The 27,701-nt window shown below is 43.6% G+C and overlaps 1 protein-coding gene across 2 annotated transcripts; it reads right to left on the reverse strand.

Moving 5' to 3' along the window:
* On the reverse strand, nucleotides 1–27,701 carry SYAP1 (synapse associated protein 1). 2 transcript variants are annotated; one of them, XM_040633962.1, is made up of 9 exons: nucleotides 27,364–27,701; nucleotides 20,733–20,851; nucleotides 19,890–19,956; nucleotides 15,997–16,070; nucleotides 12,175–12,314; nucleotides 4,711–4,859; nucleotides 3,291–3,349; nucleotides 2,731–2,878; nucleotides 1–156 (listed from the first exon to the last, which is right to left on the reverse strand). In XM_040633962.1, the coding sequence occupies exons 1-9, from the start codon at nucleotides 27,557–27,559 to the stop codon at nucleotides 32–34; spliced, it is 1,077 nt and encodes a 358-aa protein (XP_040489896.1). In that variant the 5' UTR covers nucleotides 27,560–27,701; the 3' UTR covers nucleotides 1–31. The 2 variants fall into 2 exon arrangements, with proteins under 2 accessions (XP_040489896.1, XP_040489891.1); XM_040633957.1 differs by having other exon boundaries at nucleotides 1–159; nucleotides 27,364–27,700.

A 27,701-nucleotide genomic window follows, 5' to 3' on the forward strand; every position in this document is an offset into this window, starting at 1 on the left:
TTAAGCATTATTCTTTTATTTCAGGAAAGAGCTAATTTTCCTCCTGCAGCATTTTCTCTATTTCCTTATCCCAGTTTTCATCTCGTTTCTCCGATTCTGTCACCACTTCATATTCCTGAAGTTCCTGTTGTAGTTCTTTTTCCCAATCTGCAGAATCTTCTGAAAGAAACAAATGAGAAGGAAAAGATTCTCTCTGAATTCACAATGCTGGTTTTAACAACTCGGTCAAGTATAATTCCCTGTGGAAGTCCTAGCCTTGGCAATTTTTAACATCTCAAGCTTCCTCGCCATGTCTGTTCAGAAAAATGGACCAAATTTTAACAGTAACTGAAAGGAAATATGATTAGAAAGATGAATCGGGTAAGTGCTATACTACTGGGTATTATTTTGATTTCTAAAACCTCTGCTTTTCCTTATATTTAAATGGACAGTTGATAATTAATATTTGGTTGCAAATAAATTTTTACCACTATCAACAATGACCATGGTAGAAAAAAACAGCTAATGTTTCTTGAGCACTCAATGAGCTGGGCACTGTGCTAACTGCTTTCTACATATCACTCCTTTTTTCCCCCCCATCTTTAGAACAATCCAAGAACTAGATACACTGCTGCACATTTTACAGGTTGGAAAACAGAGGCTTAGAGAGGTTAAGTGACTTGCCCAAGAACACACAGCTTGATAGTAACACATCCAGATGGAGCCACGCTTCACAATCTGTGCGTAAGCACTTCAGCGTCGTCTCCCCAGAGTGGCAACGGATACCAGAACCTGAAGTCAGGAGGTCTTTTGATGAAGCCTGGCCCTGCACACTGGGCTCCATCTACGCTCTCACGTTCCTCTTCTGCACTGAGATTCAGAACTGCAACTTTCCGCTTAGACCCTCAATATATGGGTGTGGGAGGGGATTTTAAGTAATCTCTACCCCCAAAGTGGGGCTCGAACTCACGATCCTGAGATCAAGAGTCACACGATCCGCTGACTAAGCCAGGTGGGCACCTCCCTTTTCTTCTTTTAAAAACAAACCTTGGGATGCCTGGGTGGCTCAGTAGGTTAAGCGTCTGCCTTCAGCTCAGGTCATGATTTTGGGGTCCTGGGATCGAGCCCTGCATCGGGCTCCCTGTTCAGCAGGGAGCCTGCTTCTCCCTCTGCCTGCTCTGCCTGCCGCTCCCCCTGCTTGTACTCCCTTCTCTGACAAATAAGTAAACAAAATTAAAAAAAATAATAAAAACAAACCTTAAATTTAGTAGCTATAGAGAAAACAAAAACCCAATGTTTTCATTTTTTTGGCAGCAGAGACTCAAGGGGAAGGACACGGTATGTTGCATGGCAAACCACCAATGTCACAAATATTTATTAGGGGCTTACTGGGTGCCAGACTCCATGTCAGGTACTGTGGGATGACCAAAACAAGGTGTAATTGCCCTTGAGGAAAACTTACAATTTAGCTGCGGGGCCGAAACAATGAATACATAAAAGAATATTATGTGGTCCAAATTATAACTCGGGCAGGAGTTCAATGAAAGAACAGCTTGCCCAGAGCAGCCAGCCAGCACCTTATGAATCCCGCCTCAGGGCAACTTCCAGTTTCCTGCGGGGTCTGTGCTACTAGCCATCACCGGCAAAAAGGGAACCAGCACACAGGCTGCTCTGGCTGTCGCCTACAGCACACGGGACTCTTGCCCCCCCGTCCCTCCGCGGTGGCCAGCAGTCATCTCTATCAGAAACAGATGGGGGAGGGAGGGGTCTGAGGTAGCTAGTGAGCCCAAGTTTTCACTTCCCCTCTGGCCTCTCTTTGCCCCAGAAACTCTTCCTACCTCCTTCCTTCCCAATTCTTTCCTCCAGAGTCCCTCCACAGTGTGCCATCAGGGTTCCAGTTCAACTCTGGGAGGCTAGTTTTCTCACGGGTGCTCTCTGTACAAATGGGGGAAAGCCGGCTTCCTGAGTACATTGTAAGTCTCAGAAGGCTTCATAAAACACTCTTGGTTTGATGATGATTAACCCGAGCCTTTGCTTTTCATCCAGTAGAAAGCCACTCATTTGTCCTGATGTGCCAAAGAAATCAGCCGCCCCCCGCCCCCAGCTTGTACTTTGTCTCTAAGTTATTATTTTTTTAAAGGCAGCATGCTCCTTCCCGAGGCAATGCTCCTGTGGCACAGAGCAGCAGGGAAAAGAATCTTCTACATCTAAGTATAAAGTCAAGGGGCGCCTGGATGGCTCAGTTGGTTAAGCATCTGCCTTTGACTCAGATTACGAGCCCAGGGTCCTGGAATCGAGCCCCATGTCAGGCTTCCTGCTCAGCAGGGAGCCTGCTTCTCTCTCTGCCCTTCTCCCTTCTTATGTGCACATGCTCGCTCTCTCTCAAATAATAAAATCTTAAAAAAAAAAAAAAAGTATAAACCCAAGTAGAAGGTTAGAGGATGCTGTCTCTAAGTGAAAGGGTGTGCACTCTTTGTCACCTGTCGCTGGCTACATGTTCTTGCGGCTGAGGTGCCTTGGACCAATCACTTATCCTCTCTGGGCTCAGTTTCTCCTCTCTACACTCCTGTGCATGCTGAGGCAGGGGGATGTGAGATCTCGTCACGTGTGCTAGAATCCATCTTCTAATGGGGAACGGAGAAGCAATTCTGACGCAGAAGTTACTGTGTTTGTATATCTGCTTCAGAATGACATTTTCTACAATCGACTTCGGAATCGGAAAAGAGCACAGCTATTTTGTTTGTCTGGTACCTTCTAGAACGGCTGTCTCCTCCTCCTTTTTGTCAAGAACCAGTTGCTCCATTTCCTTCCTCAGATCCTCCTGATTTAAGTTACAGGCATCAAAGGCGTCACTGACAAACTCAGAAACCCCTGGACTGGTAGAAATCTCCTCTTCATCCTGAAATGCAACAAAGGAGCTCTGGGAATGGTTTTCTAAGCGGCAGTTAGCGCAGCGTCCCTTTCGTCTCCTTCCTCCGCTAGTCAGATGCTCACTGCTCTCTAGCCTTCTAACCTGCGCGGCTGCTTGGGAACCAGATGAGCTACCACCTGAATCCACTATGCTTCCTCACAGTTTGGGCCACTCCAGTCACTCAGTCCAATTCCTGAGAACACATCTAAAATGACTGATACCAGGGAATCGCCTCATGTCTCAGCTACAGGTCCCTAAGTACGCAAGTGCTGGACCCCTCTTCTTCAAAACAGATAAGACCCATATACTTAAGCAGTTTCAAATGGGATCTGAGATAGTTAACACAGAGTTACTGCATTTCCAGACATCAACTACTAGGTACAATGTAAAACTGTATTACCTCTTGAGTTTTAAGCTGAGATTTGATTACGACAGGTGGCGTTTTGGGCCGTACTGCCTCTAAGAAGTGAGAATAAAAGAGACAAAAATTGCTTGATTCAATTCTGAATACATATTATAGTAACAACTAAAATATCCACAAGTACGACGATACTACATAATTTTCAGAAATGAGCTCTTATGTTATGCTTTCAAGAAATAGCTAGGTGAGACCATTTCAACTCCTTTCTTTTGGGAATATTTTTTTTATGTCATCCTATTTGATACTCCTCATATAAGATTTCCAAGCAGGAAATAAATTTTGGCCTCAGTGTTAACTGAAATCAAATTCAGGAATAGTTCTGCTCCGTCTTTTAGGATAATGAGAATTCAGTTATTTATCAAATTTTCCATTTGTCACGAATGCTAGAAAGCACAAAGCAAAGTGCAATGCTCAATCACAGCTTCCCCTCTTTCTCCTGGGCCACATTTTCTATCTTATGAACCTTACTAGGTTCATACTAGGCATACAGTCTTTACTGAATCCTGTCTTAAGCCCATTTTGTGATACAGGCAGTATCTGCTAAAACAGCATTTTCTAATAAAATCAATGAAAATAAATAGTAAAGAATAATAGACAATTGGGATTCTTTTCAACACCCATATGCAAAATGCCAAATTTTACTGTGTAGAGCACCTTCATTACATTTCCCTGACCCTAAATGCAGTGTCAGGTTCTTTTCTAGTGGTCTGTACAACCCGTGCCTTAGGATACATGGTTTTGCATAATTATTTAAAATTCCACGAACAGGTAAGTCACTAGTTGTAATTAGTACCTACACACAGGTGTTCATGAAACGTTAAGATTATGACACAAAATATCTTTCTTCTTATTTTTGAATACCTTCCTTATTTGAATTACTATTACAGATCTTAAATTGCTGCTGGTATTATAAAACACTAGGGGTCAACTGTCATGATAAGAGTCCAGTGTGCAACGTAACGGTGCCTAGGTGTGAGCTTGACACTGTAACTTGGCGTGGAATGGAGCTCGGTTCTGCTCTACAGAGTACAGTACTAGGGGAACATCGGCTTGGAAGGAAGGCAGAGAAACAAAGAAAAGCAGTAGACTGAATCCGTAGAGGACAGAAGGTATAAAATGTTACACGGTGAAGGGCAAGGAGGGAGAAGTAAAAAGAAGTAAAAACCCCGAAGACCAAGAAAAAGAAGGCAAGGGAAAGCAAAGCTTGGGGAAGACGTGACAGCAGGGTCAGAGAGAGGGCAATGAGAATGAATATTCCTCTGGAAAGAGTTTTCCAGAAGATGACAATGACATTTTTGGTACGTACAAGATGACAAGCTCATGAGAGTCTCTAAGAGTATTTTAAAAGTAACTTTTTTTTTTTTTTAATTACACACGGTGAAGTCTTCTCTGAATATACCTGTCAGTGGCAGGTCTTCCTCAACGCCATGGTTCTTCTCCTCCTTCCCGGAGGCCTGCTGCTGGGCGGCCAGGGCTGTGAGCTGGGCTGACTGCTTAATCAGGGAGACCCGGTAAAAGTAGTTCCTCCAAAACACTTCTTCCTTCACACTTTTCAGGACAGACAACAACACATTTGAGAATGCGTGCAGCGCATACAAATGCACGCGGGGGTTATTTGTTTTAGTGGAGGTGGGAAGAGATTTTTTCAGGGCATTTTCAAATCTGAGTGAGGCTCAAAGGAGATTCTCACTTGCTTTTGTTTTTTTTTTTTAAAGATTTTATTTATTCATTCGACAGAGATAGAGACAGCCAGCGAGAGAGGGAACACAAGCAGGGGGAGTGGGAGAGGAAGAAGCAGGCTCATACCAGAGGAGCCTGATGTGGGGCTCGATCCCATAACGCCGGGATCACGCCCTGAGCCGAAGGCAGACGCTTAACCGCTGTGCCACCCAGGAGCCCCTCTCACTTGCTTTTGAACCGGAAGCCGTGGGACAGGACAAAAAGAATAGCTCTCTTCTCCACAGCAGCAAAAGGTAACTCACAGAACACAGATGAAACCTCTGCATTTCTTGGGATTTCAATGACACCAACACTGTGTCAAGCAGGCACTGTTGTGAGACTCAGCAGAGGCAAGCAGGCACTGTTGTGAGACCAGCACTTCAACCTGGGAGACTGCAAGTGCAGCCGGGACTGCACTGTATTTGCTGTTTACCGAACAATTAAGAGCTTTCAAGCAGTGACAAGAAAGGATTGTGGGTGTTGTTTTGTTATGAAAGGCAATGTCTGGCAGCATGCAAATAACTAGCAATCAGTACGAGTTAGCAGTGAGGTGGGAGATGACTGATAAGAAGACTGAAGTGCAGTTCAACCTGAGAACCTTCAGTGGTCCTCAAACTTGTCTGCATATGAGAATCATCTGGCAGGGGGTGCTGGTGACCAAGTTGGGTAAGTTGAGTGTCCACATGGGGCTGGCCTGGAATGGGGAGTGACAGCCTGAGCCGGGAGAAGAGGGTGTCTGAGCAGGGGAGGGGGTAGTGGTGAAAATGGAAGATTGGGTACACGCAGGGGGTTGACCAACTAAATAAAAATATTAAGGATAGTGCAAGCCAAGTTTCTCGTGGTCAGAGAAGGGAGTTACAAACATTGAAAGGGAAAATTCTAGAATGATCCCTGTTGTGAGGTAGCACCATGAATACACGGTTTTCATTCAATAGGGATGCAAATGAGTGTATGTGTATATACATGAGCACACAAATATTCCCTAGCTCTGACCACTGAGTGAACCAAGGAGTAGTGACACCCCAATAGCAGTGAACATGACTAGTGTTCAGATCTCGGTGTCTGTATACCATTTTCCACTAAACTGAACCAGAACTCTTTGGATAACTGGCCAATTCCAGGGTTATACAGGAGAGAATAAGATGAGCCTGGACTACTCCATACCAGAAAGCAAGGAAGCACTTAAAAGAATGATGAGAATGAGTCAAAAAGACACAGAACCCAACTTGAATGGGCTCCCACTGGCCAAGCTGGTGGTAATCTGAGCATCAAAATAAATAACGAGAGCAACAGATTATAACCATTGCATAAAACAGAACCATGAGTCTATACAGATACAAATAAATACATGAATACATTCAAATTCTGATGAGGAACAGAATATTTTTACAGAGTTCAAAGTACCTCCCCAGAAAATACTTACTACCTTCAAAGAGGAAAGCGGTAACTTTACAGTCAAGAAGTTTGGCAGAAACCTCTTTAAAAAAAAAAAAAAAATTAAGAAAAGGGGCGCCTGGGTGGCACAGCGGTGAAGCATCTGCCTTCGGCTCAGGGCGTGATCCCGGCGTTGTGGGATCGAGCTCCACATCAGGCTCCTCTGCTGTGAGCCTGCTTCTTCCTCTCCCACTCCCCCTGCTTGTGTTCCCTCTCTCGCTGGCTGTCTCTATCTCTGTCGAATAAATAAATAAAATCTTTAAAAAAAAAAATTAAGAAGTTTGGCAGAAACCCCCTTCATCAAGTGAAGTGACCAAAGTGTGGACAGTAACGGGACAAAATGGCAGTGTGCACACCTGACAGGATGCAACAGACTGAAGGACACTGATGGGACATGAAAACTAAATGCAACATGTGAGTCTGCACTGGGCCCTTTTGCTAAAAAGGACATTGGGACAAATGATAAAACTCGAATGGGGTCTGAGAATCAGATGGCAATAACGCATAAGTGACAATTTCCTCATCTGAATGGTTATGTAGGAAAAGCTTTGTTTGCAGGAAATATGCACTAAAGCAGTCAGGACTGATGGAGCACCAGGTCTCAAATGAGTGAAAAAAAAAAGTTTTTATGCTATACCTCCAACCTTTCTATATAAAGGTGTCAGTGCTTAAAAATAAAAAACGATGACTATGCTTTCCACAGAGAATTAAATAAAATCTTGAGGGTGGAAAGCAAAACAAAACTCAACAAAAAACATAAAATGTTCACCCCTATTACCTAACTAGCAATGGCTTTGGTGACCTGTGGAGTATGTGCAGGGCTTTTTTTTTTTTCTTGCCTGGAGGTCCCTCATTTTGTGTTCCCAAAACATTTTGCTAGTAGAAGTGACAAAATGGTAACAGAATGCCTCTCTACCTGTTGGTTTACTCGAAGGGATGCAGGGTCTTAGAATGGGGAGACACTTGAGGAAGAAATCATGACTGAAAAAGATGTTGAAGGAGTAGAAGAAAATCAATGAGAACTAAGAGAAAAATCTGAGACACAGGCTTATGGATGAAGGCAGGACTTGCCTTAGGTAAGACGTAAGAACACACGGTTGTCACACCTGTGAATGGTGAAGTTGGGCCAGGAGACTAGCTTTTTAAGTGACAAAGGCTAGGGTTGTTTTTTTTTTTCTTTTTTAAGAAAGGGAGTGGGGGAGGGAGAGAGAATCTTAAGCAGGCTTTACACCCACTGTGGAGCCCAATGTGGGGCTCAATCTCACAACCCTGAGATCATGACCTGAGCCAAAATCAGGAGACGGACACTTAACCAACTAAGCCACCCAAGCGCCCCAACAGAGGCTGGCTTTTTTAAGCGACAGAGGCAAAATACAAGATTATCTACACGGGTCAGGCTAGGTAACAAGATGACATGCTGCTAGATGCAGCCCATCTTTTCTTTCATTAATTCCACCAATATTTACTGAGAGCCACATGCCATCAGGCTCTATCCGGGTGATTCAGGGACAAATAAGCCAAGTTATCTGCTAACCCAGATGGTCACCGGAATAATGACCTCTTACTTAAGTTCTTACTATGCCAAGTAAATAACAAGTAGCATTTCCCAAACTCATGTGGTCTCACGATTTTCTTTTTGTTATAACATCCCTTGGAAACAGTTCAGCAGGAGGGAGACCTGGCTTAACAGCAGTTCGTGAGGTGTTATTGTCAACCACAAGTTTACCTAGGCAAACAAGAGTACGGCGGTGGCCACTAGATAAGCTAACAAAATCTGAGGCAGCATTAAAAAGCAATGCAAGGAGCACCTGGGTGGATGCTCCCTGCTCAGCGGGGAGTCTGCTTCGGGATCCCCCCACCCCCCATCAGTAAGTACAATAAATAAATCTTTAAAAAGCAATACAATAAATACCTATAATGTGCTCTTCTGCAATTAGACAACACTTTACATTCACTTCGGAGAACTCACTTTTGGAGGTTAAACACCTGGATGGTGAGGGGCTACAGAGATGAAGATACCCGGGGAACAACAACAAAAAAGAAGTGGGGCTCTTTCCCTGGATAAGTTCAAGAATCTTACACTGTTAACATCACCATTAGACAGAAGTGAGCTTAGCTTCACATGAGGTAGTGAGCTGCATGAATGTTTTCAAAGTCACTTAACTCCGAGCTCTATGAAATATCCAAAATGAGAGAGGTGTATCACCAATCTACAGCAGATTATGGGCAATGTTTGCTCTCAATAAAAACAAATATCTGGACTGTTTCCTTTCCCAGAGTCTCTCCCTCTTGATGTAAGAGGAAGAGGTCACAGAGGCACACGAGAAATACTCTGTTACACTCTGGACGGAGTCACAATGCGCATGACATATAAAGATTCTGAGAGGGATGCCTGGGTGGCTCAGTCAGTTTAAATGTCTGCCTTCGGCTCAGGTCATGATCCCAGGGTCCTGGGATCGAGCCCCGCATCACGCTCCCTGCTCAGCGGAGAGTCTGCTTCTCCTTCTCCCTCTGCCCCTCTCCCCTGCTTGTAAACGCTAATAAATAAAATCTTAAAAAAAAAAAAATTCTGAGAAGCCCTATGATAAAGAAAACCATGGAACGTAGGAATCCCCAAATGTCTATCTTACCACTTATGCTTTCATGGACTATTTTAAGTCGTTAGAATGCTGTAAACACCCTCTGGGAAACCAAGGGCATAGGTCAGTCCAAGGCTGCAAAGGACTTGTGATTTCTCTACCGTAGTCAGAGTGAAGGCCTCAGAGGGTGTTTGTGATGCAAGAGCCCTGGCTCATGCCAGCACTGGTGTTGCAGGGAAGTGTTAATGCACCATAAGGTATTCTGAAATACAGAGCAAGTGTTTGTTTTGATTTATTTTCTAAGTTGTTCCTGGCTAATGATGGCTTCTGTTTACAACAAGTGTCTCAAATGATCAAAGTTGCACTTCTGCATGCCAGGAAGGAAAGTCCAGAAGTCCTACATTTGTGTGTGATGGCTCATTTGTTTGATTACGGAAGTTTCAACAACAACAAAAGTGGAGCGACTAGGACAGAGAAGCCCCATGTACCCATGACCTAGCCAACAATCACCAGTATTTTGCCAATCATGCCTTATCTATGCCCCTCTCTCCTGCACACACACACATTTCTCTGGGTGTGGGATGGAATATTTTAAGGCAATGCCAGATATTACATCCTTTCATCTGCAAATATTTCAGTAAGCATTTCTAATAGATAAAGAGTTGTAAAAATGATAACCCTAATTTCTGAAATCATCCCTAACAGAATTAACAATAGGAAACTGGAATTATATCACTCAATAGACAATTTACCTAGCCAGCAACAAACTAGACATACTATTTGCCAAATACCAATTCTCCCAATCTTTGAAAAACTCTAAAATTACTCTAAGCAATAAGAGGGAGTCCAGAATTGTTAATAACCAAAGCAATGGAACCAAAGCTAGCTATATGCCTGCCACGAGTACCCCAGGCCACATGCCCCAGCGCCCCCTGGCCTCTATAGACAGTCCCAAGAGCACTGGCAGAGGGCCCACCGTGCGGCCCACGGTGATTCGAACAGTCTTCAAGCTGATGGATCCTTTAGGTGCAAAGCCCACTTGAACCCCAGAGCTTTGCTACTCTCCTCTCAGAAGGAGGCAGTTATTCAGAATAGGTACAACCTCAAATTCTGAGATGAAAGAGTGTCCAACAGATATATACACACGAACTGTTCAAAAGCCAACTCTCAGGGTTTTGTAAGCATAATAGTAAAGAACAGATCAGATAATTTTTTTTATATTCTTAACTAAAAATAGCTATTTATTTATTGTAAAGTAATCTCTGCATCCAATGTGGGGCTTGAACTCATGACTCCGAGATCAAGAATCATGCCCCAAAAATAGCTACTTTAGACACAATCTAAGAATTAGATTTGTAATGAGATTTTAGCCATATAACACAAATTTTTTTTTAGGAGGGGAAGGGAAGGCTACAAAAATTCACCACCAACATGTTGATAATTATGAAGAGTTTCACTAAAAAGTAAAAATAAGTAAAAGGTTCAATACAATTGTTGTTACAAGTCTGGAAGAACACTTGTTCTTCTCTCGCTGACAGGAGACCTTTGCTTCCATGTGAACCAAAGGGCTAGCAAAATTTGTTAAAACCCCTGTTTGGGGGGTGCCTGGGTGGTTCAGTCAGTTAAGGATCTGCCTTCAGCTTGGGTCATGATCCCAGGGTCCTGGGATCGAGCCCCACATCAGGCTCCCTGCTCAGCGGAGAGCCTGCTTCTCCCTCTCCCTCTGCCTGCTGCTCTGCCTACTTGTGCTCGCTCTCTCTGTCAAATAAATAAATACAGTTTTTTAAAAAACAAAACAAAACCAAACCGTTTGGCCAGCTAAACATAGCACAATGAACAGGTATTTATTTGTGCTCTCTCTGAAAACACTTCTAAAATAGAAAAAGCATTAAGTAGATAAAATCCACATGACAAAGAGAACTGGTGAGAAAACCACAGGGGAAGCCAGAAAGGTGAAGGGCGAATAGTAATCTACCCTATAGACCAGCGAGCACTGCAGCGAGCTGCACGCAGGAGGGACAGCCAGCAAGAATAGGCCTGTTCACCAGGCATCTGCTCAGAAAGACCTGGGACAGGAGGCACCAGGCATCTCTGAAGGCTGGTGCAGGTTGGGCTCAAGACAGGAGGAATGGTGGCAAGGCCCCACAGGAGCAGCCAGCTGGCTGTGACTCCCGTGCTGCCCCTTCCAGCCAGGGACTGTGTTCCCACGCAGCGGAGAGTGACAGTTAACAATGAGCCAAGCCACTCCACACTCGGACAGCTGGCACGGCTGAGAGGGGTCAGGCAGGAGGTGGAGTCCTCCTCTCGGGGAAGCCACCCAGCCCTGGGCTACTGAGCCTTCCTGTCCAAATGGTCTGTGGGAACACAGCTTTAAGTGCTCCTTCAGCACGGCGCCTTCAGATAGGAAGGACCTGCAACATGAATGACGGAGCCCAAGACAAACACAAAAGTTCAGAGAAAAGCACGGAGACAAAAGAGTATTTCAAGAAAACTACACTCCATGTTCTCAAAGAACAGGAAGATACTGCACCCATCTACAAAGAACAGAGTGCTGGGGCACCTGGGTGACTCAGTCAGTTGAGCAGTTCAGTCTTGATTTTGGCTCAGGTTGTGATCTCAAGGTTGTGGGATTGAGCCCCATGTCGGGCTCCCCTCTCAGCATAGAGTCTGCTTGGGATTCTCTCTCTCCCACCTCACTCAGCCCCGCTCCCCGCTCATGCTCTCTAAGTAAATAAATAAATAGATAAAATCTTTTTAAAAATCAAAAAAATTTAAAAGAATAGAGTGCTATAAAAAAGGAACACTCATAGAGTAATAAAGACTGTGGACTAAAAATACAGCAGATTCAAAACAAGGAATTGGAATTTAAAAAGGTGAATAAGAGCCCATGGTGGCAGAAGGGAAGGGAAAGGGACCCTGGGGGGGGGGGGGGCTGCTGATACCTGTCAGGGTTGTATCCCTCAAGGTATGCTTGCAATGGAGCTCAAAGGACAAACAGGGATTTCTGGAGGAGAAGAGGGCCTTTGGGCAGGGGAAAAACCTTGGGTGGGAAAGAGAACAAGAACACCATTCCACCACTTTTCCCTGATACTGTGCACAGCACTGCTCCGGCTCAGGAACACAATGCTTACAGTTTAGGAACAAGGGCGAATCTCATCCTGCTCAGCAGCTCGTCCTCTTGAAGCATGACCAGGGCAACGGGATACATCTGGTCAAAGTCAAAATTAAACTGCACTCCAGCTGGAGGGTCACGAAGGAAATTCCTCTTGTCCTTTGATGAAAAGGGGAAAAACATGGGGGAAACCATACGATGCAATTAATATGTAACAATGTGTCACTGATTTGACAGATACTGAATTCTCCTAAAGATTTCAGTCACAAAGTCCATTGAGGTATCATTAACCTGTCTGCTTAAGAGAGTAGAGAATGACTGATCCTGTCATATATTTAACAGTCTCAACTGGAGAGAGCCCTGTGGGAGGCCAGGAAATTCAGTTGTGCAATTAGCTGAAATTAGAGTCTGAAATCGTACGAACACGTTTGTTTCAGGGAGCACCTTTAGGTATGTGAAAACTAGTGTAGAATAATCTTAGAAAACTGGCTACTTAAATATTAGAAACTGGCTACTAACAGCACTGGTCAGTTTCATCTCATTTTGCCCATGTTAGATTTTAACAATATTTTTGGTTTTTGAGAATTCCTACGCTAATAAAGCAAGAACAAATCTGAACCTAAATGGCTTTTAGTTATGCTACCTTCCAGCCTAAAAACTGCAAAGCCTAAAATTGCCCCCTCATGTTTCACCTGGATCTCTAGAGCAGCCCGCTGAAGGGGCAGCTGTCTCCAGTCCCATTTTTCTTACCCAGAGCAACCCACTTTCTCCCCTACCCAAGAAAAACGTGTGTTTCACCTACCACTAAAATCCTTCAATGACCACTTTGTTGCCTTTAAGATGAAACCCAAACTTATCAGAAAGGTATAAAAAGGTCTTCATGATTTGGCTTCCTATCCACACCTCCACCTGCATCCTGTAGTCCAGTCATACCCAAATGCTTACAACTCTCCCTATCTGAACCTCAAACCCTACCCTGCATCCCCCAAACATCCACACACCCTCCTCCCAAGACTCAGTAACAGCTCCAATGTCATCAGTTCTGTGAAGCTTCCTTGAGATCATCCCCTCCCCTCTCCAAACCAGTGAGATGCCCGTCTCCTTGTTGCTTCATTACCATCCTGCATTACAGTGCTCATCACAGGGAGTGACGCTGCATGTACTCATCTAGCAGCTGTCCAGTAAGCCTTCAGGCTTTTGGAGGGCATGTCTCATCTACCTCTAGTCCTAGGACAACGCTGGCCTAGAGGAGGTTCTAAAAACAATTTGCTGAACTGAGTTCTCATAACTACCTAATGACAGCATTATGCCCCAACATAAGGCGCTTAAAGGGTTACTCTGCTCTAGGCTCTGAATTATCCCAACTAGTGCTTGGCAAATCAGAGAATGCAAGGCAACTCTGGCAGAGATTGCTAATTATCTCCCAGTATCCCTTCCTTCCTTCCTTTTAGGATCACAACTCTTGAGCTCCAGCTGGGCATGTGGCCACCCAGCCAGAGACCGGATTTCCCAGGCTCCCTGGCATCTGGAAGTGACCATGCATCTAGGTTGCCAAAGGGATGTAGGCCTGAGTGATAGGTACAATTTCTGAGTCTCATCTTTCAAATAGCCTGGCATGCCAACCCATCTCTTTCCCAATTCCCACAAGCTGGAATGCAGCCAAGGTCACGGGAGCTGCCTTCACCATACAAAAGGCAGACAACACCCTAGAGGCTGGCACAGGAAAGGATTAAGACAGGAAATACTTGGGTCTGTAGATGATTTTGTGGGCAAAGCACACCTGCGTGGACCATCTACCTCTGGACTCTTACTTGAGGAAGAAGGAGGGAGAGAGACAAACAGCTTATTTAACCTTCTATATTTCTGGATTTCTCTATTACAGCAATTTCGTCTATCCCCTGACAAATTCCGTGGCCACTATAAAGGATGTACTAAAGATCATTCAAAGCCTCTGTGCCATGCTAAAATCTGGGGTGCTCTCTTGTAGGCGTGTCTGTGTGCCTCACCCATTCAGCACCCGCTGTGCTCCAGGCACAATGTCACCTGCTCAGCAGGGCACAGCACAGATGGAGTCCCTGCCTTCACAGTGTTTCTATTCCAGTTGTGGGGTGGAGGCGTGGGAAGAGACAAAGGCTTAGATTGCTAAGGCTATGAGACGGGGTAACTGGTGGAGGGCTGAAAGGATGGTGAGGAAGGAGGTGACATTTCAGATGAGATCTTATGGAATGGTGTAGGGTGGGGTTCCAGGAAGAGGGGACAGCAATCACAAGGCACTAAAGCAGGACAAAGCTTGGTTTGCTTGTACACCAAAAACAAACAGTGGCTGGAGTGCTGGGAGGCCAGGACAGTGGGGCACAAGGGAAGAGAGGTGTGTGAAGCCAAGGGCCTCAGAAGCCAGTGGAGGGAGTTTTTAGATCTTAGCCAATATGAGATGAGATGCCATTAGAAGGTTCTATGTAGAAGAGTGACACAAAGGGATTTATACCATAAATGGACCCCTGTGGCTGCTGATGTGAGCTTGTAGGGAAAGGGACAAGNATGGGACAGCAGCTGGGATCCTGGAGGCAGGAGATGATGGCATCAGGACCGCGGTGGTGGCAGTGGCAGTGGAGAAGTGGAGTAGAGGTATATTTTGAACACAGCCTTGTCAGGATATGGGTGGGTCTGGGGGGGGAGGTGTGACTGAAGGAAGACTCTCGGGCTGGTGACTAGAAAAAACTGGTAGATAACTGGAATCTTATTTTGAGATGGAGAAGACAGACAGCAACAGGTCTGGGGGACAGAGGAGCTGTGGGGACTTGACTGGTGAGTATCTGATGTTTGCCCTCAAATGATAACCTCACTGTCCCAATTTGCTTCTGGAGAAAAGCATTATGTGAGGTCAGCATCAAATCTGGCCACAATACAGTAAACAAAATACATGGGGTTCACACTAAACTCATAATGGATGCTCAGGCCTTTGAAGGATTTACTAATGGAAAGGAAAAAAACCTGAAAATGTCCGGGGGGAGGGCAATGGAAGGGAAGTAAAGCCCAGTTCTCTGTTTCCTAAAGTTCCATTTATGACTTTGGCTAAAAAAAAGAGTGGATTAAAAACAAAGCTTGAAAACCACCGATACAGTAAAAGCTCTATTTGCTGGGTCCTATGCCGGGCAGGCTGCCGGGTGCTGAGGACAGAGATCAAAGCCAGCTTCTGCCCGCTAAGAATGCACAGCCCAGTGGAGACACATGTTAAGTAGTGAGGGTCACATTTGGGAATCATATTCTCACGCCTGTACATGGTGATAAAACCCCTATCTACCTCACAGACGTGCAGTGAACCTCAAAGGAGATAATGCGTAAGAAAATTCTTTCTGAAGCTGTCAGGTGCTATACAATTGTTAACTGGTATCATTGCGTTCCCTCTGAAGTCTCAAGAGAAATTTTTGTGGGCCAGCACAGAAAATTTTATTTTTTATTCAATTTCAGTTTCAAATATATTTAACAGTTAAACAGAAAATTTAGAATACAATCTTTTCATTCAGACAAACTAGAACGCTATCTAGAAACTTTATATGATAGCCTATCTCAAAGATTATCTTAGTAACATAAAAGAATCCTTTTATGGCTGAAAGAATTATTTTGTGTAATAGATTATAGTTTACCATTAAGAAAAAAGAACTTAAGGAGAAGCAGGTTAAAACTGGAAGGGGGGTTTCTTAGGGGGAAAAAATAGTGAAAGTTGATATGTACAGTCCTAACATCTCAGAACATTTAAAAAATTGTATAGAAGAAAAACATTCTAAGGATAAAATCATGATAGGAAGAAAGTATTTCTATATAAGGAATCACAGATACTTACAGCTGATAAGGCCAAGATTTGTTGTTGAATTGTTTCTTCATCATTACTATCAACCCATGGGGGCACTGCTGCTTCTAAAGGTTTTTAATAACAAAGAAAAGAGAAAAACAGCTTACAAGGGTTACACTGCAATCCGTGGTTTGAAAGAATGAGAATGTTTCCACATAATCATTTTAGCAATTTACTAACGAGTTCCAAACATGAACATTCATCATAATTCCCAGACGTGATGTATGACTAAAGCATGTATGCATTTGGTAAAAAAATTACTTAAATTATATGGTGGAGAAATTGGACAACACCTTGACCAGGTGACCCAAATCATCACCACCAATGAGAAAGAGATGGCCATGGTAGGCTTCCAGATATGATAGCCCGAGGAAGACACAACATCATCTATGTAGTATTCTGGCCAAGAATGCATAATCTCAATCTAATCATGAGGAAGTATCAGCCAAAGCCCAACTGAGGAATAGTTTATTTAAAAAAAGGAGGGGGGAGAGGCGCCTGGGTGGCTCACTTGGTTAAGTGGCTGCCTTCAGCTCAAGTCATGATCCCAGGGTCCTGGGATCAAGCCCCATGGTGGTTCCCTACTCAGTGGGGAGTCTGCTTCTCCCTCTCTCTCTGCCCCTCCCCCCACCTGTGCTCTCTCTAATAAATAAATAAAATCTTTAAAAACAAAAAGGTGGGGGAAGTATCCTTCTAAAACATTAGCGTCCTAAAATAAAAGACAAAGACTGTGGAAATGTTGCAGATTAAAGGAGGCTAAGACACATGACAAAAGCTACAATACTGTACCCTAGACTGCATGCTGTATTGAGGGGGAAAAATGTACAAAGGACATTACTGGTTCAACTGACAAAATCAGAATATGTACACTGTATCAATGTTATATTTCCTAAAGCTGACAGCTGGACCATGTAAGAGAATATCCCTAATTCTTAGGAAACACACACCGAGTGGAACAGAAAAGACAAGACACATAGAGTGAGAAAGAGAGTAAAGGATAAGGCTGATGGAATAAAAGCAACCATCTAGGTAGAGGGTGTCGGGGTGTTCTCAGTACTCCTTTTATACTTGCAACTGTTCGGTAAATTAAAATTATTTCTAAATAAAAAGTTCCTTTTAAAAAGTCACTATACTTGATTCATGACAAAAGGTAATAAGCAATTAGGAATTGAGAAAAGGGTTGTCAGGACTGAAAGCAAATGAAAAAAAGAAATGGGCAAATCAGCGGCAATAAACAACAGGGCTGGGATCTTCAAAAGACACATTGTTTTGGGGGCTCACAAGAAAAAGAGAGGAGTACAACTCAGCAGGCTTATAATGCCAGAAAACAATGGCAACCACTGAGAGGTGAGTCCCAGGGGTTTTCTGCGAAGACCTGGGAGCTGATCTTGGTCTAGGAGGAGGAGTTCAGTGGTGGATGTGTGTAGGGGGCATTCAGAGGGAGCAGCAAGTGTGAAAGAGTGGAGACAAAGCCAGTGAGTATGTTGCTCATCTGAGCAGCTCTACCATCCGAACCAGGGCGGGGCAAGAGGGCAGAGCCAAGGCTGTGAAGGTGGGAGATCAGCACAGAAGACAGACATGCAGGGAGTCCTAATATTTTTGCCAAAGCAACCTTCCTTTCTATCATGCTGCAAAAGTCCAATGGAAGAGACATCCTATTGTGTACCTGCGATAGAAAAGTTATGTGCATGTGTGGATGGACATGTGGACAGACAGACAGACACTTGGCCCATTCTTTGGCTCATCCTAAGCAAGCAAATGATGGCAATTATAATCCAAATTCCATTAACTACAAGATAAAATAAACACATTTTCATACTTAAAAAAATTGGGGTAAAACCCTTTCAAAAATTTTTTTCCCCTCACACTATTTACTTTAATATTCTGGCCTCCATTTTTAGTCTATTCACCTTGGACAGCCTCTCCTGGTGTTTCTTACCCTCAGATGAGGTCCTCTCAAGGCCCAATCTACGGGTATGGATGAGACACCCCCCACTTCCCTGTTCTTCTGAAACTGCTCTTTTTAAGGTGATCAATAACCTCCTGATTGTCTCACCCATGGACACTTCCTAGTTCTTTTCTCTCTAAGCCCAGTTTCCTTCTCTGCAAAATGGAGACAAAAGTACTTCAGAGAGTTACTGTGACTGTTAAATTAACAAATGCATGTGGGATACTCACACAGTGCCTCTCGTCATGGTCCTTGTAAATGGACCTCTCAGCTGACCTCACTCTCCTTGAAATTCTCCCCTCTCTGGGCTTCCATTGTTTCTCTCTCCTAGCTGTTTTTTGTTTTTTGTTTTTTTTTTTTTTAATGGCAGATTTGTTTCATCACTTACCAGCTGAGCAACCTTCATCGAATTACTTAACCTTGCTGATCCTTCCTTTTACTGAAGAAGATATTGTATATAAAGTACCCACCACTTAGCAGGTACTCAGGAACTGTCAATTCTCCCTGTTCCTCCCTTCCCCTCGACACTAGATCTCTGCTCAGCTCTCTTCATCCTTGACACACTTTTCACTGAGGTCACCCACTCTCATGGTTTTTACATGACTTAACTAATAATCTGTACTGGTAGATGGAATTCTCCATGCTTCAAACAGGAATCAACTGCCACTGCTGGACCTCATTCAGTTAGTTTAGAGCAGTGCTGACCAACAGAACTTTTTGCAATGATGGAAATGTTCTAGGTTTGCATTGCCCGAAGCCACTAGCTCCATGTGGCTGTCGGGCCCTTGAAATGTGAATAGTGCAACCGAGCAAGGGCGTTTTCCTGATATGCTACCTGCATTCCCTTCCCTGCCTCTGTACATGTTCCTCTCACCTGGACTCTAAAAGGGCGCCTCAAAACTGAAAGCGCCTCTAATCCTTTCACCCTAGTCCCTCAAAGTTCCTATCTCAGAGGCTCCAACCAGCTCCTACCCCAAGTCTCCAAGTCGGGACCACTTTCACTGCTTCCCATGAATCCCGAAGGTATGCTAATTTGTATAGATTATTTGTCCCAAAGATCTGCTTTACACTTTGAGTTTACCTAGGCATGACAATGCCGGACTCACCACACAATTAACTCTTTTTGAAATTGTGGCACTGCTCAAACTGATCAAATTATTTTACCCTTTTGCCAAATTCAAAGACATGAGGCCAGCTTTGTGTCTGAGTACATCCAGAGCCGATAACTATCAAACATTTAAATGAGGACTTATCAGTAAAGAAATGTATTGAGGGATGCCTGGGTGGCTCAGTCGGTTAAGCGTCTGACTTCGGCTCAGGTCATGATCTCAGTCCTGGGATGGAGCCCTGCGGCAGGTTCCCCACTCAGCGGGGAGTCTGCTTGTACCTCTCCCTCTCCCCCTGCTCTCTCTCAAATAAATACATAAAATCTTAAAAAAGGAAGGAAGGAAGGAAGGAAGGAAGGAAGGAAGGAAGGAAGAAGAAATGTACTGAGTAACTTCCCACAACACCTCATGACTTTTCACAGCCCCCTGGCATTCTGCAGGAAAGCTCTTTCATTTTTTCCTCCCAAAGAGAATGGGAAGAGAGCCAACTTTTGCTAAGTGCCTATTATGTGTACATCACACACTGTGCTGGACATGTTCTAAAGTGAGAAATGAAAGCTCACTCTCTTTCAGAACCAGCTCCCCAGAGGGGCTGTCACCTGCTGGTCTCACCCTCTATCCCAGCCACAGGGAACAATATCCTTCCTTCCTCTAAAGCCCAAAGGTTTATGAGCTTGTCTCCCCCACTAGCCTTTGTGCTACCTGAAGGATGGGGCTGTTACTTACACATTTTTGTATCGTCAGAGCCTTAGTGTGGTGTCTGGCACATTAACAGGTGCTCAATAAAATCTGGCAGGTAAGTAAGTAGTGTACAAAAACCTCTATCATACCTGACTTTTTGGTATGCTGTTCCTCAACAAATTTTTTCTGTTCCTTCTGAAAATCTCCTATAATTGTCTGTTAAAAAAATATATAAAGAATCAAGTTACTTTGAGAACTTTATTACTAGATAAGAATTACATTTAAGATTTATGAAGTCATGAGATATTTTATTAATTTTCTTCAAATAAAGCAGTTAAAAAGTGATACTTCCCCCTTTCCCCAACAAATAGAAATTCAACATATCTGAATTTTAAGTATACAACTCTTTTTATGATGGATTATCTTTTCAAATGCAAAGATAAATGAGTTAAAAACTGAATTTTTGCTTTATTCCAAAAAAAACCAATAAAAGCCAAGTCAAATCTCATTCTAACAAAGAGTACACATAACAAAGCATCTAAATAACAAGCTATCTAAAGTTTAATTGATGACCTCCTTAGTTCAAATAATTACCAAGATAAATGAAATTCCCTGGGCATGCACGCCACCACTGCAGGAAATGAACAAACTTACTTCTTCGAGTCATAAAAGTGTAATTCCTAACGGGCTAGGACTTTAAACACTTAAATGAATGATGCAAAGGCATAAATATTTGGAAACAGTTATAGTTTAAATTCACAATATAAAAAGTTTAGTATTACCCAAAAGTATCAGTGTATTTTAGAATATATTAAAAGTAAAACCAAGATTATTTAAATCATAGCTACTTCTTATACAAAATGAGAAAAAAACCTCAGAATTTCAAAACAATATTTTTATCAGAATATGATATCCTACTTGGATTAATAAAGTTCATGAAAAGGGATAATTATATTAGCTGCTAATCAATTTCAAAAGATGTTTAAATGTACCTTATCAATGATGTCATCTATCTTTCCTTCTTCTACTGATTTCTTTATTGTTTGTGCTGTTTCAGCAACTGATTCAGTTATCTTTTTTGTAGCGGCAGTTGCAAAGCTAAACAGATAGTCTGTAAAGAATAAAAGACAGTCTATGCTCCATTCAAGTACAATGGTTATTATATTTGTGATTGTTCTCTTAAAGAGCTCTCATGGGAATCTTAAACCATAGGGCATGATTCTTGTTAACCAGGACTTGAAACACTGATAGTACTCTGGTCACTTCCTGGGTGGACCAGCCATCCATACCAGGCCTTTAATTCACCTCCTTCAAAGAGCGTTAGCATACTCCTACCCTCGCTCTCCCAGTAGCTGTTTCAGACTTGTCTTGCCCTTCTCCAGTCTCTCATTTTAATTTATCTCAGTAGATTATCTCCCTTCTAACTTCACAAGTAAGATCAAGGCTCCCTTTCACTTTCCTTGCTTTCTCGACTCAAATATACTATTTTATTTTCTCCTTCCCTCTTGTTCAAAGAAAACATGTTCTTCATGTCCTTCCTCCCCTAGATTAAGCCATCCCATAATAAATCTGGGGGAATTTTTAATAAAGACAAATCTTGGCAAGCCCTAATATAAATATAAATCCTTCTTAACTAATAATAATGAGCAAATATGCAGAATAAGATTAAAACTGGAACACGTAGGGGCGCCTGGGAGGCTCAGTGGTTAAGCACCTGCCTTCAGCTAAAGTCATGATCCCACGGTCCTGGGAACGAGCCCCACATTAGGCCCCCCGCTCAGCGGGAAGCCTGCTTCTCCCTCTCCCTCTGCCTGCTGCTCCCCCTGCCTGTGTTCTTTCTGTGTCAAATAAATAAAATCTTTAAAAATAAATAAATAAAAATAAAACTGGAACATGCACACTCATCTTTACAAAACAAAGCAAAAGTACAAAATTAACTTTCCATAAGACTTGAAAAGATACAAGCATCAAGGCTCTATTGCAACTTAAAGGTCTGTACTTAGACAAATATTGTTTCAAAGTCCACACTGGATACAATGTAGGGGGCAGGAAGCAACCTCAGGCTGGTTCTGAAGCAGGACTTGCTGGGACATGCTCTTGGGCAACTGGCCTTCCCATCTCGTCTAGTGGGAAATACTCTCTAAGTTAGGGCAGTCTTGTCTCTGCTACTTGTGCCTGCTGAGGGGCAGGTAGGTTGACTCTCACAACCCTCAGGCAGGGGGAAAACCCAGATAAGAATGGCAAAGGGAGCTTGGCACACCGGATTAAATCCTCACTGGTATCTCTTTCAGAGAATCAGGCAACTTGTACTGCTATCTGGGAGCAGCAATACTATCTGCCAATCTGAACAACCTTCTCTCCCACTTTCTGTAGCCTTTACCATAAACAGTCTACTTTTTCCCATTGTGTCTGGTGGTGTTTACCCGTCAGTGATGTCAACAACCCATTGTGACTATACCACAGGATACTACTTGCCTCTGGTTTCATTCTCGCCATTCTTCCCCCTCCTATTCTACATTCATATGACCCCAAGAAATTCTTGAGTATCTCCAAGGTCTCAGATACATTATTCCTTGGTTTGAAACACTTTTATCTGCCCTTCCTTTATCAGGCTAACTCTACATATACTGTGGGTCTCCGCTTAGATAGTACCTCTCAGGCAATGTTCCCTGGCTCCTTGACTAGAGTAGGACCTCCTGAGATGTGTTCCCTCAGCACAGTTCCCTGGACTGTGTTGCCAGTCCAACAACATTCATGACACTCTACTGATCACTTGGTGGCTCTGACTTCTCACTTAGACTGAAGGCCCATCCTAAGTCCCACTGGGGCAGGCACCAAGGTTGTCTGATTCACCACTGTATCCCCAGTGAGTGACCAATAAGTACTTGCTAAATGGACGAACGGGGAGCAACATAATAAGTGCTGAGTTTTAGGGAGGTCCCTCATTTCCCTTCGGTTATGACTAGTCTTTTTACAAAGTGGTACAATAAATTGGGTAGGTAGCCAGATTATTTTGTAAAAATATTTTTTGCTGATACTCAAAGAAATCTAAAGTTCTAAAACAGCAGCGTTCCTTTTAAGATTTTCTCAGGAAAATGTTTTCCTCATTTTTATTCTAAGGAGGATTTCTATTTAAAAACTGGTATTTTAGGGTGCCTGGCTTAGAAGAGAGTGTGACTGTGGGTCTCGGCATCGTGAGTTCGAGCCCCACACTGGGTGTAGGAATTACTTAAATAAATAAATAAACTTTAAAAAACCTGGTATTTTAGCATAATAATCTCAATTCTCAGATTTAATGACTCCAAGAGTGGAGTACACTCAACACAGAGAACACTGGAGGAAGTATAGTTCTTGCCCTCAAGGAATGTCCATTTCTAAACAAACAAACAAACCAATAAGAGGCTCAAAGACAAGAGGAGCAAGAATAATCATTAAACAGAGGCACTCAGAGAAGGGAGGGAGAAGGTCTCCCAAGAGTAATTAGAGAGTGGGCTGGATTCCGAAGTCAGAGGGAGTGGGATGTAGGAAAGCATGATAGGAGATTTTCAGGTAAGAAGCTCATAAAGATGAGAAGTGGTTTATTAATTTTGCAAATTAATATATTGGATGATACCAAGTTAAAGACAGTTTTCATTAACTGGTTAGAAAAAATTGAGACTAAGATAAGAGTTAACAGGAAGTAACAGGAGTACAATGTCCACTTCAGGAACATAGGCACAAAGAGAAGGTCTCAACTAAAGCAGCAACCAAAGAAGAAAAGGAAGACTAAGTAAAATGGCTCTCAGTGAGTATGACTATGCAACCTTATGGAAGGAGGGGGCAAACTGCTAACAATGAAAGTAGTCATTTTAATCTCACAATCATCTTGGGAGGAATAGGTATAATCTGCCCAGTTTTACAGACAGGTAAGCCAAGGCTCACAGAGGATAAATGATTTGCCCATTAAGATAGTGGCAGACTCTGCTGACTGCCTAGCCAATGCCTATCCCTTTTCTCCTTGCCAAAACAACCCCAATTTTGGTGGGTGCTCATCAAACCTAGGGTTGGTCTTGGGGAATTCTGACATAATCAAGGTCTTCTCATTATGCCTCTGTTGGATTCCCTGTAATCTGAAGGTGAATTTTCCGTAATTTGCAAATGATATCACAATAAAGACAATAGTGCAGGAAACTCAAACAAAGGCTATCTGCTTCTAACCGGCAAGCTTGTGCCCCAATTCCATATTGCCTCATGTCATATGAGCAAGTGACAAGGGCTTACAGAACTGAATGGAATGATAAGGATAAAGAAAAGTGGGAAGGTTCTCAAAGGTCAGAAAAAGCATACATTTGACAGACTAAAAAGAAGAAAGAGTTTAAGGCTTGCTGCTAGAACAAGAAAATAAGGAGTAGATAGTGGTTTCTAAGGCAAAGCCTTAGAAAATCAATATTAAGCCACTGCTGGCTAATTTTTCAAAAATACTATATTTCATACAATTTTAGAATCTTCATGTTGGAAGGGGCTTTAGAGGTTACCTAATTGAAACTCTGACTCAGGTAGCCCTACTTCCAGGGATGGGGAGCACATGACTTCAAAGGGTAGCCAATTATTACTGTTATCCCCTCTAATTAGAAAATCCTTTTCATTGTCCTTGTCATTTCTACCTCTCAGATTTAGATCTGTCCTCTTAAGTAACATGTAATGACTTTTCTACAAAAAAAACTTCCAGAATTTTGAGCAATGCCCCTAAGTTTCTTCTTCAAGCTAAAATCCCCAGTTCTTTTTAGTATTGTTCATAAGCTGTGGGATCCAAGCTCTTGACCATTTGCACTGCCCTCCCCCGTCAGTTCTTTTACTTCTGTATTGAAGCAGACATATATTTTCCTACATACACACTAACTTTTGGGGCCTTCTTAGTTGTAAACTAAGCAAGTTAGGAACCTAGAACTTGAAATGCACTTTCCCTACAGAAAATGAGGATGGCCTAACTAATACAGTTCCACTGCAAATACTAAGAGCACTTTTCAAAGGAGAAGAGGAGGTGGCCCTTCCTCCATTTCTGGGCATGGACTGGCCTTAGGGATGGTTTTGAAAAAGCCAAAGCTCATTTTTGGCCATCCTCCCACTTATTTAAACTGTGCAAATGACTCATATATTTAACACTCTCAGAGGTATGGATTTTTTTTTTTAAAGGAAGAGTACAGATAAAGCTTCAATTTGGTCGACTTTAACAAAAACCAAGCAACCAATTTGTGCTGAATAAGAAGTTACTTTGGGGGGGGCGCCTGGGTGGCACAGTCGTTGAGCGTCTGCCTTCGGCTCAGGGCATGATCCCAGCGTGCTGGGATCGAGCCCCACATCAGGCTCTTCCACTAGGAGCCTGCTTCTTCCTCTCCCACTCCCCCTGCTTGTGTTCCCTCTCTCGCTGGCTGTCTCTGTCAAATAAATAAATGAAATCTTTAAAAAAAAAAAAAAAGAAGTTACTTTGGGGCATGAGGCCTTCAGGGAGGTATGGAGGAGCTCTTCAGTGAATTCCCTTATAAACTGTCCTCCTTCTGAAGTAGGTAATCCTAGGAGGCCAGAGTTTATCAGGAGGGAGGACCAAGCACAGGAAGGTTTGGTTTTAGGTGAGGGAGTGGAATCCAGGCCTGGGTGTCCACCATTTGTAACTGGTGAGTTGCCTAAATTTACAAATAGATCATCATGAACCAGAAGTATTTAGGGTCCAACCTTGAAGGCAGGCACTCAACAAGTGTTTACAAAATAAACGGGGATCCCAGGAGAGTCCATGTAGATTTTAAAAGGCTAAAGAAATCAATCTACATAGTGGGAGTCAGGCTCAGAGACACTTAATTTCAGTTTTTAAGAGAGGAGTCTTTTTGGGGCGCCTGGGTGGCTCAGTTGGCTAAGCCTCTGCCTTGGGCACAGGTCATGATCTCCAGAAGGTCCTGGGATCAAGCCCCCCCCCCATTGAGCTTCCTGCTCAGTGGAGAGTCTGCTTGTCTCTCTCCCTCTCCCTCTGCCCCTACCCCTGCTCGTGCTGTGTCTCAAATAAATAAATAAAATCTTTATAAAAATAAGTAAATACAAATGTAAGGTTTCAAGCTGACGATAAAGCCCTTGCTGTTTTAAGAACTGACTTCTGGAGTGCCTGGCTGGCTCAGTCACTAGAGCATGTGACTCTTGATCTCAGGGTTGTGAGTTCAAGCCCCATGTTAGGCGCAGACATTACATAAAAAAAAAAAAAAGTGACTTTTGATAGTTTCCTGAAGATCAACAAAAATGGTTCTCTATGTTCTATGAAATGGAGTAAACACCCATACCCTGCTTTTCCTAACATGGTCCCACTTCTATCTATCTCAACTACCCAACATAGCCTTTTTGCTCTGGCCTAATTCACCTCACATCTCTTCAGCATTGCAAGCTCATTTCTTCTCAATTCTCTACACACAAAACAATGTTCCCTCTTTAGAGATTTTGTTGCACAGCACTTAGCTGTATTTTTTTGTGTGTGTGTGCACTGTTTGGGGAATTTGAGCTGAGATTCTGTACTGCCATGTCTTGAGATTGTCTGTTTTCCCTGCCCCCTCTCCAAACTTTTTGAATGTTAGAGCCTTTCTTATTCAAATACGTGTTTCTCCAATCTCAGGCTCCAGCCTCCCCTTTTGCTCTGGCCTTTTAGTAGATTCTTAAAAAATGCTTGCTAAATTTAGAATCTACCTTTGCTGCAGTTCTCTCACTTGTAGTGCCACCTGCTTTAGACCCCCACCTTCTCAAAGACGTTTTCTTTGATTATTTAAGCTCGCCAAGGTCTCCAGAATCAGAATTACTAGAGCTATGTATTTATGTGTTTATTTGTCTTGCTTATTAAACTATGTGTTTATTCTTCAAGCCTACTACTTTTACTCTCCTCTCCAACTAGACTGTGGCTCTCAAAGGGTACGGGCTTCCAAATTAGAGCTAGGTTCAAATACCACATCTACCGCTTGCTGTCAGTATAACTTTGAGCCAGTAACTCTGGGCTTGTTCTCCCAACTCACGGGGAGGTTTAACAGAGTAAATGAGATATCGTTCACCATACATGTAGTCCCGAAATCTGCATCAGACAAAAATGGACAGCTACTTTCCCGCTTTAAAAAAAATTCCACTGCACCTAAAAAGGAGACCAGCCTGAGGGAGGCCTTCCGTAACTCTTCCCGCAATTTACTTCAGACAACACACTGTGCCCTAAGGGCACAAAAGGGCACTTTTCCAGCCAACTAAAGTCCCCCAATGTCCCCCGTCATGGGGGTGGGGGTGTGGAGGTGAAAGCTGGAGAACTAAACAAAAAAGATTCCTTGTCAAACCTAAAGACGTCGAGCGACACCGTTTTACGGAGGCCCTGGCTCCCAATGTTTACACACTTCGTAAAGAGTGACCTGTCACCAGGAACTTCAGGCACAGGATTTGACTGCTAGATGAAGCTTCGGCCTTGCCCAAATCCTCACCAACCTCTCCCGTCCCAAGACGACCGAGTGACAGACACACCTTCCTCCCCTTCCACCCCCACCCCCCTCAAGCGGTCGGGCCCGAGCTCCGGGGCTTCGAGAGAAGGGAGCAGACACCCCCCACACTCTCTGGTCCCGAGGGCCGGAGGAGACTCACTGCCAAGGCCTTTTGCCTGATGAAGGAGTTCCTGGTCTCCCGCTTGCCGCGGCTCCCCCTCCGCCGCCGACTCGGACACCGCTTCGGAGCACTGCTGGGGAGAAGCGTCTCCCTCGACTTGCCCGTCTCCCTCAGACTGCCGGCCACCCGCCGCCGGCTGCTCCAAGCCAAACCAACTGCTCAAACCCCGGAACATCCCGCCCGCGGGGCCGCTACAGCGGTCCCGGTTACCGGACACCCCAACTTGGCACGGTCGGCTCCCGACTCCACAATGCGCGTCTCCCAGGGAGATGGCCGGAAGTGCGACCCTGGAGCAGCCTCTCTATCCATCTCCCCGT

Source organism: Ursus maritimus, assembly GCF_017311325.1.
Source record: "Ursus maritimus isolate PB19 chromosome X unlocalized genomic scaffold, ASM1731132v1 scaffold_X1, whole genome shotgun sequence".
NCBI lineage: Eukaryota > Metazoa > Chordata > Mammalia > Carnivora > Ursidae > Ursus > Ursus maritimus.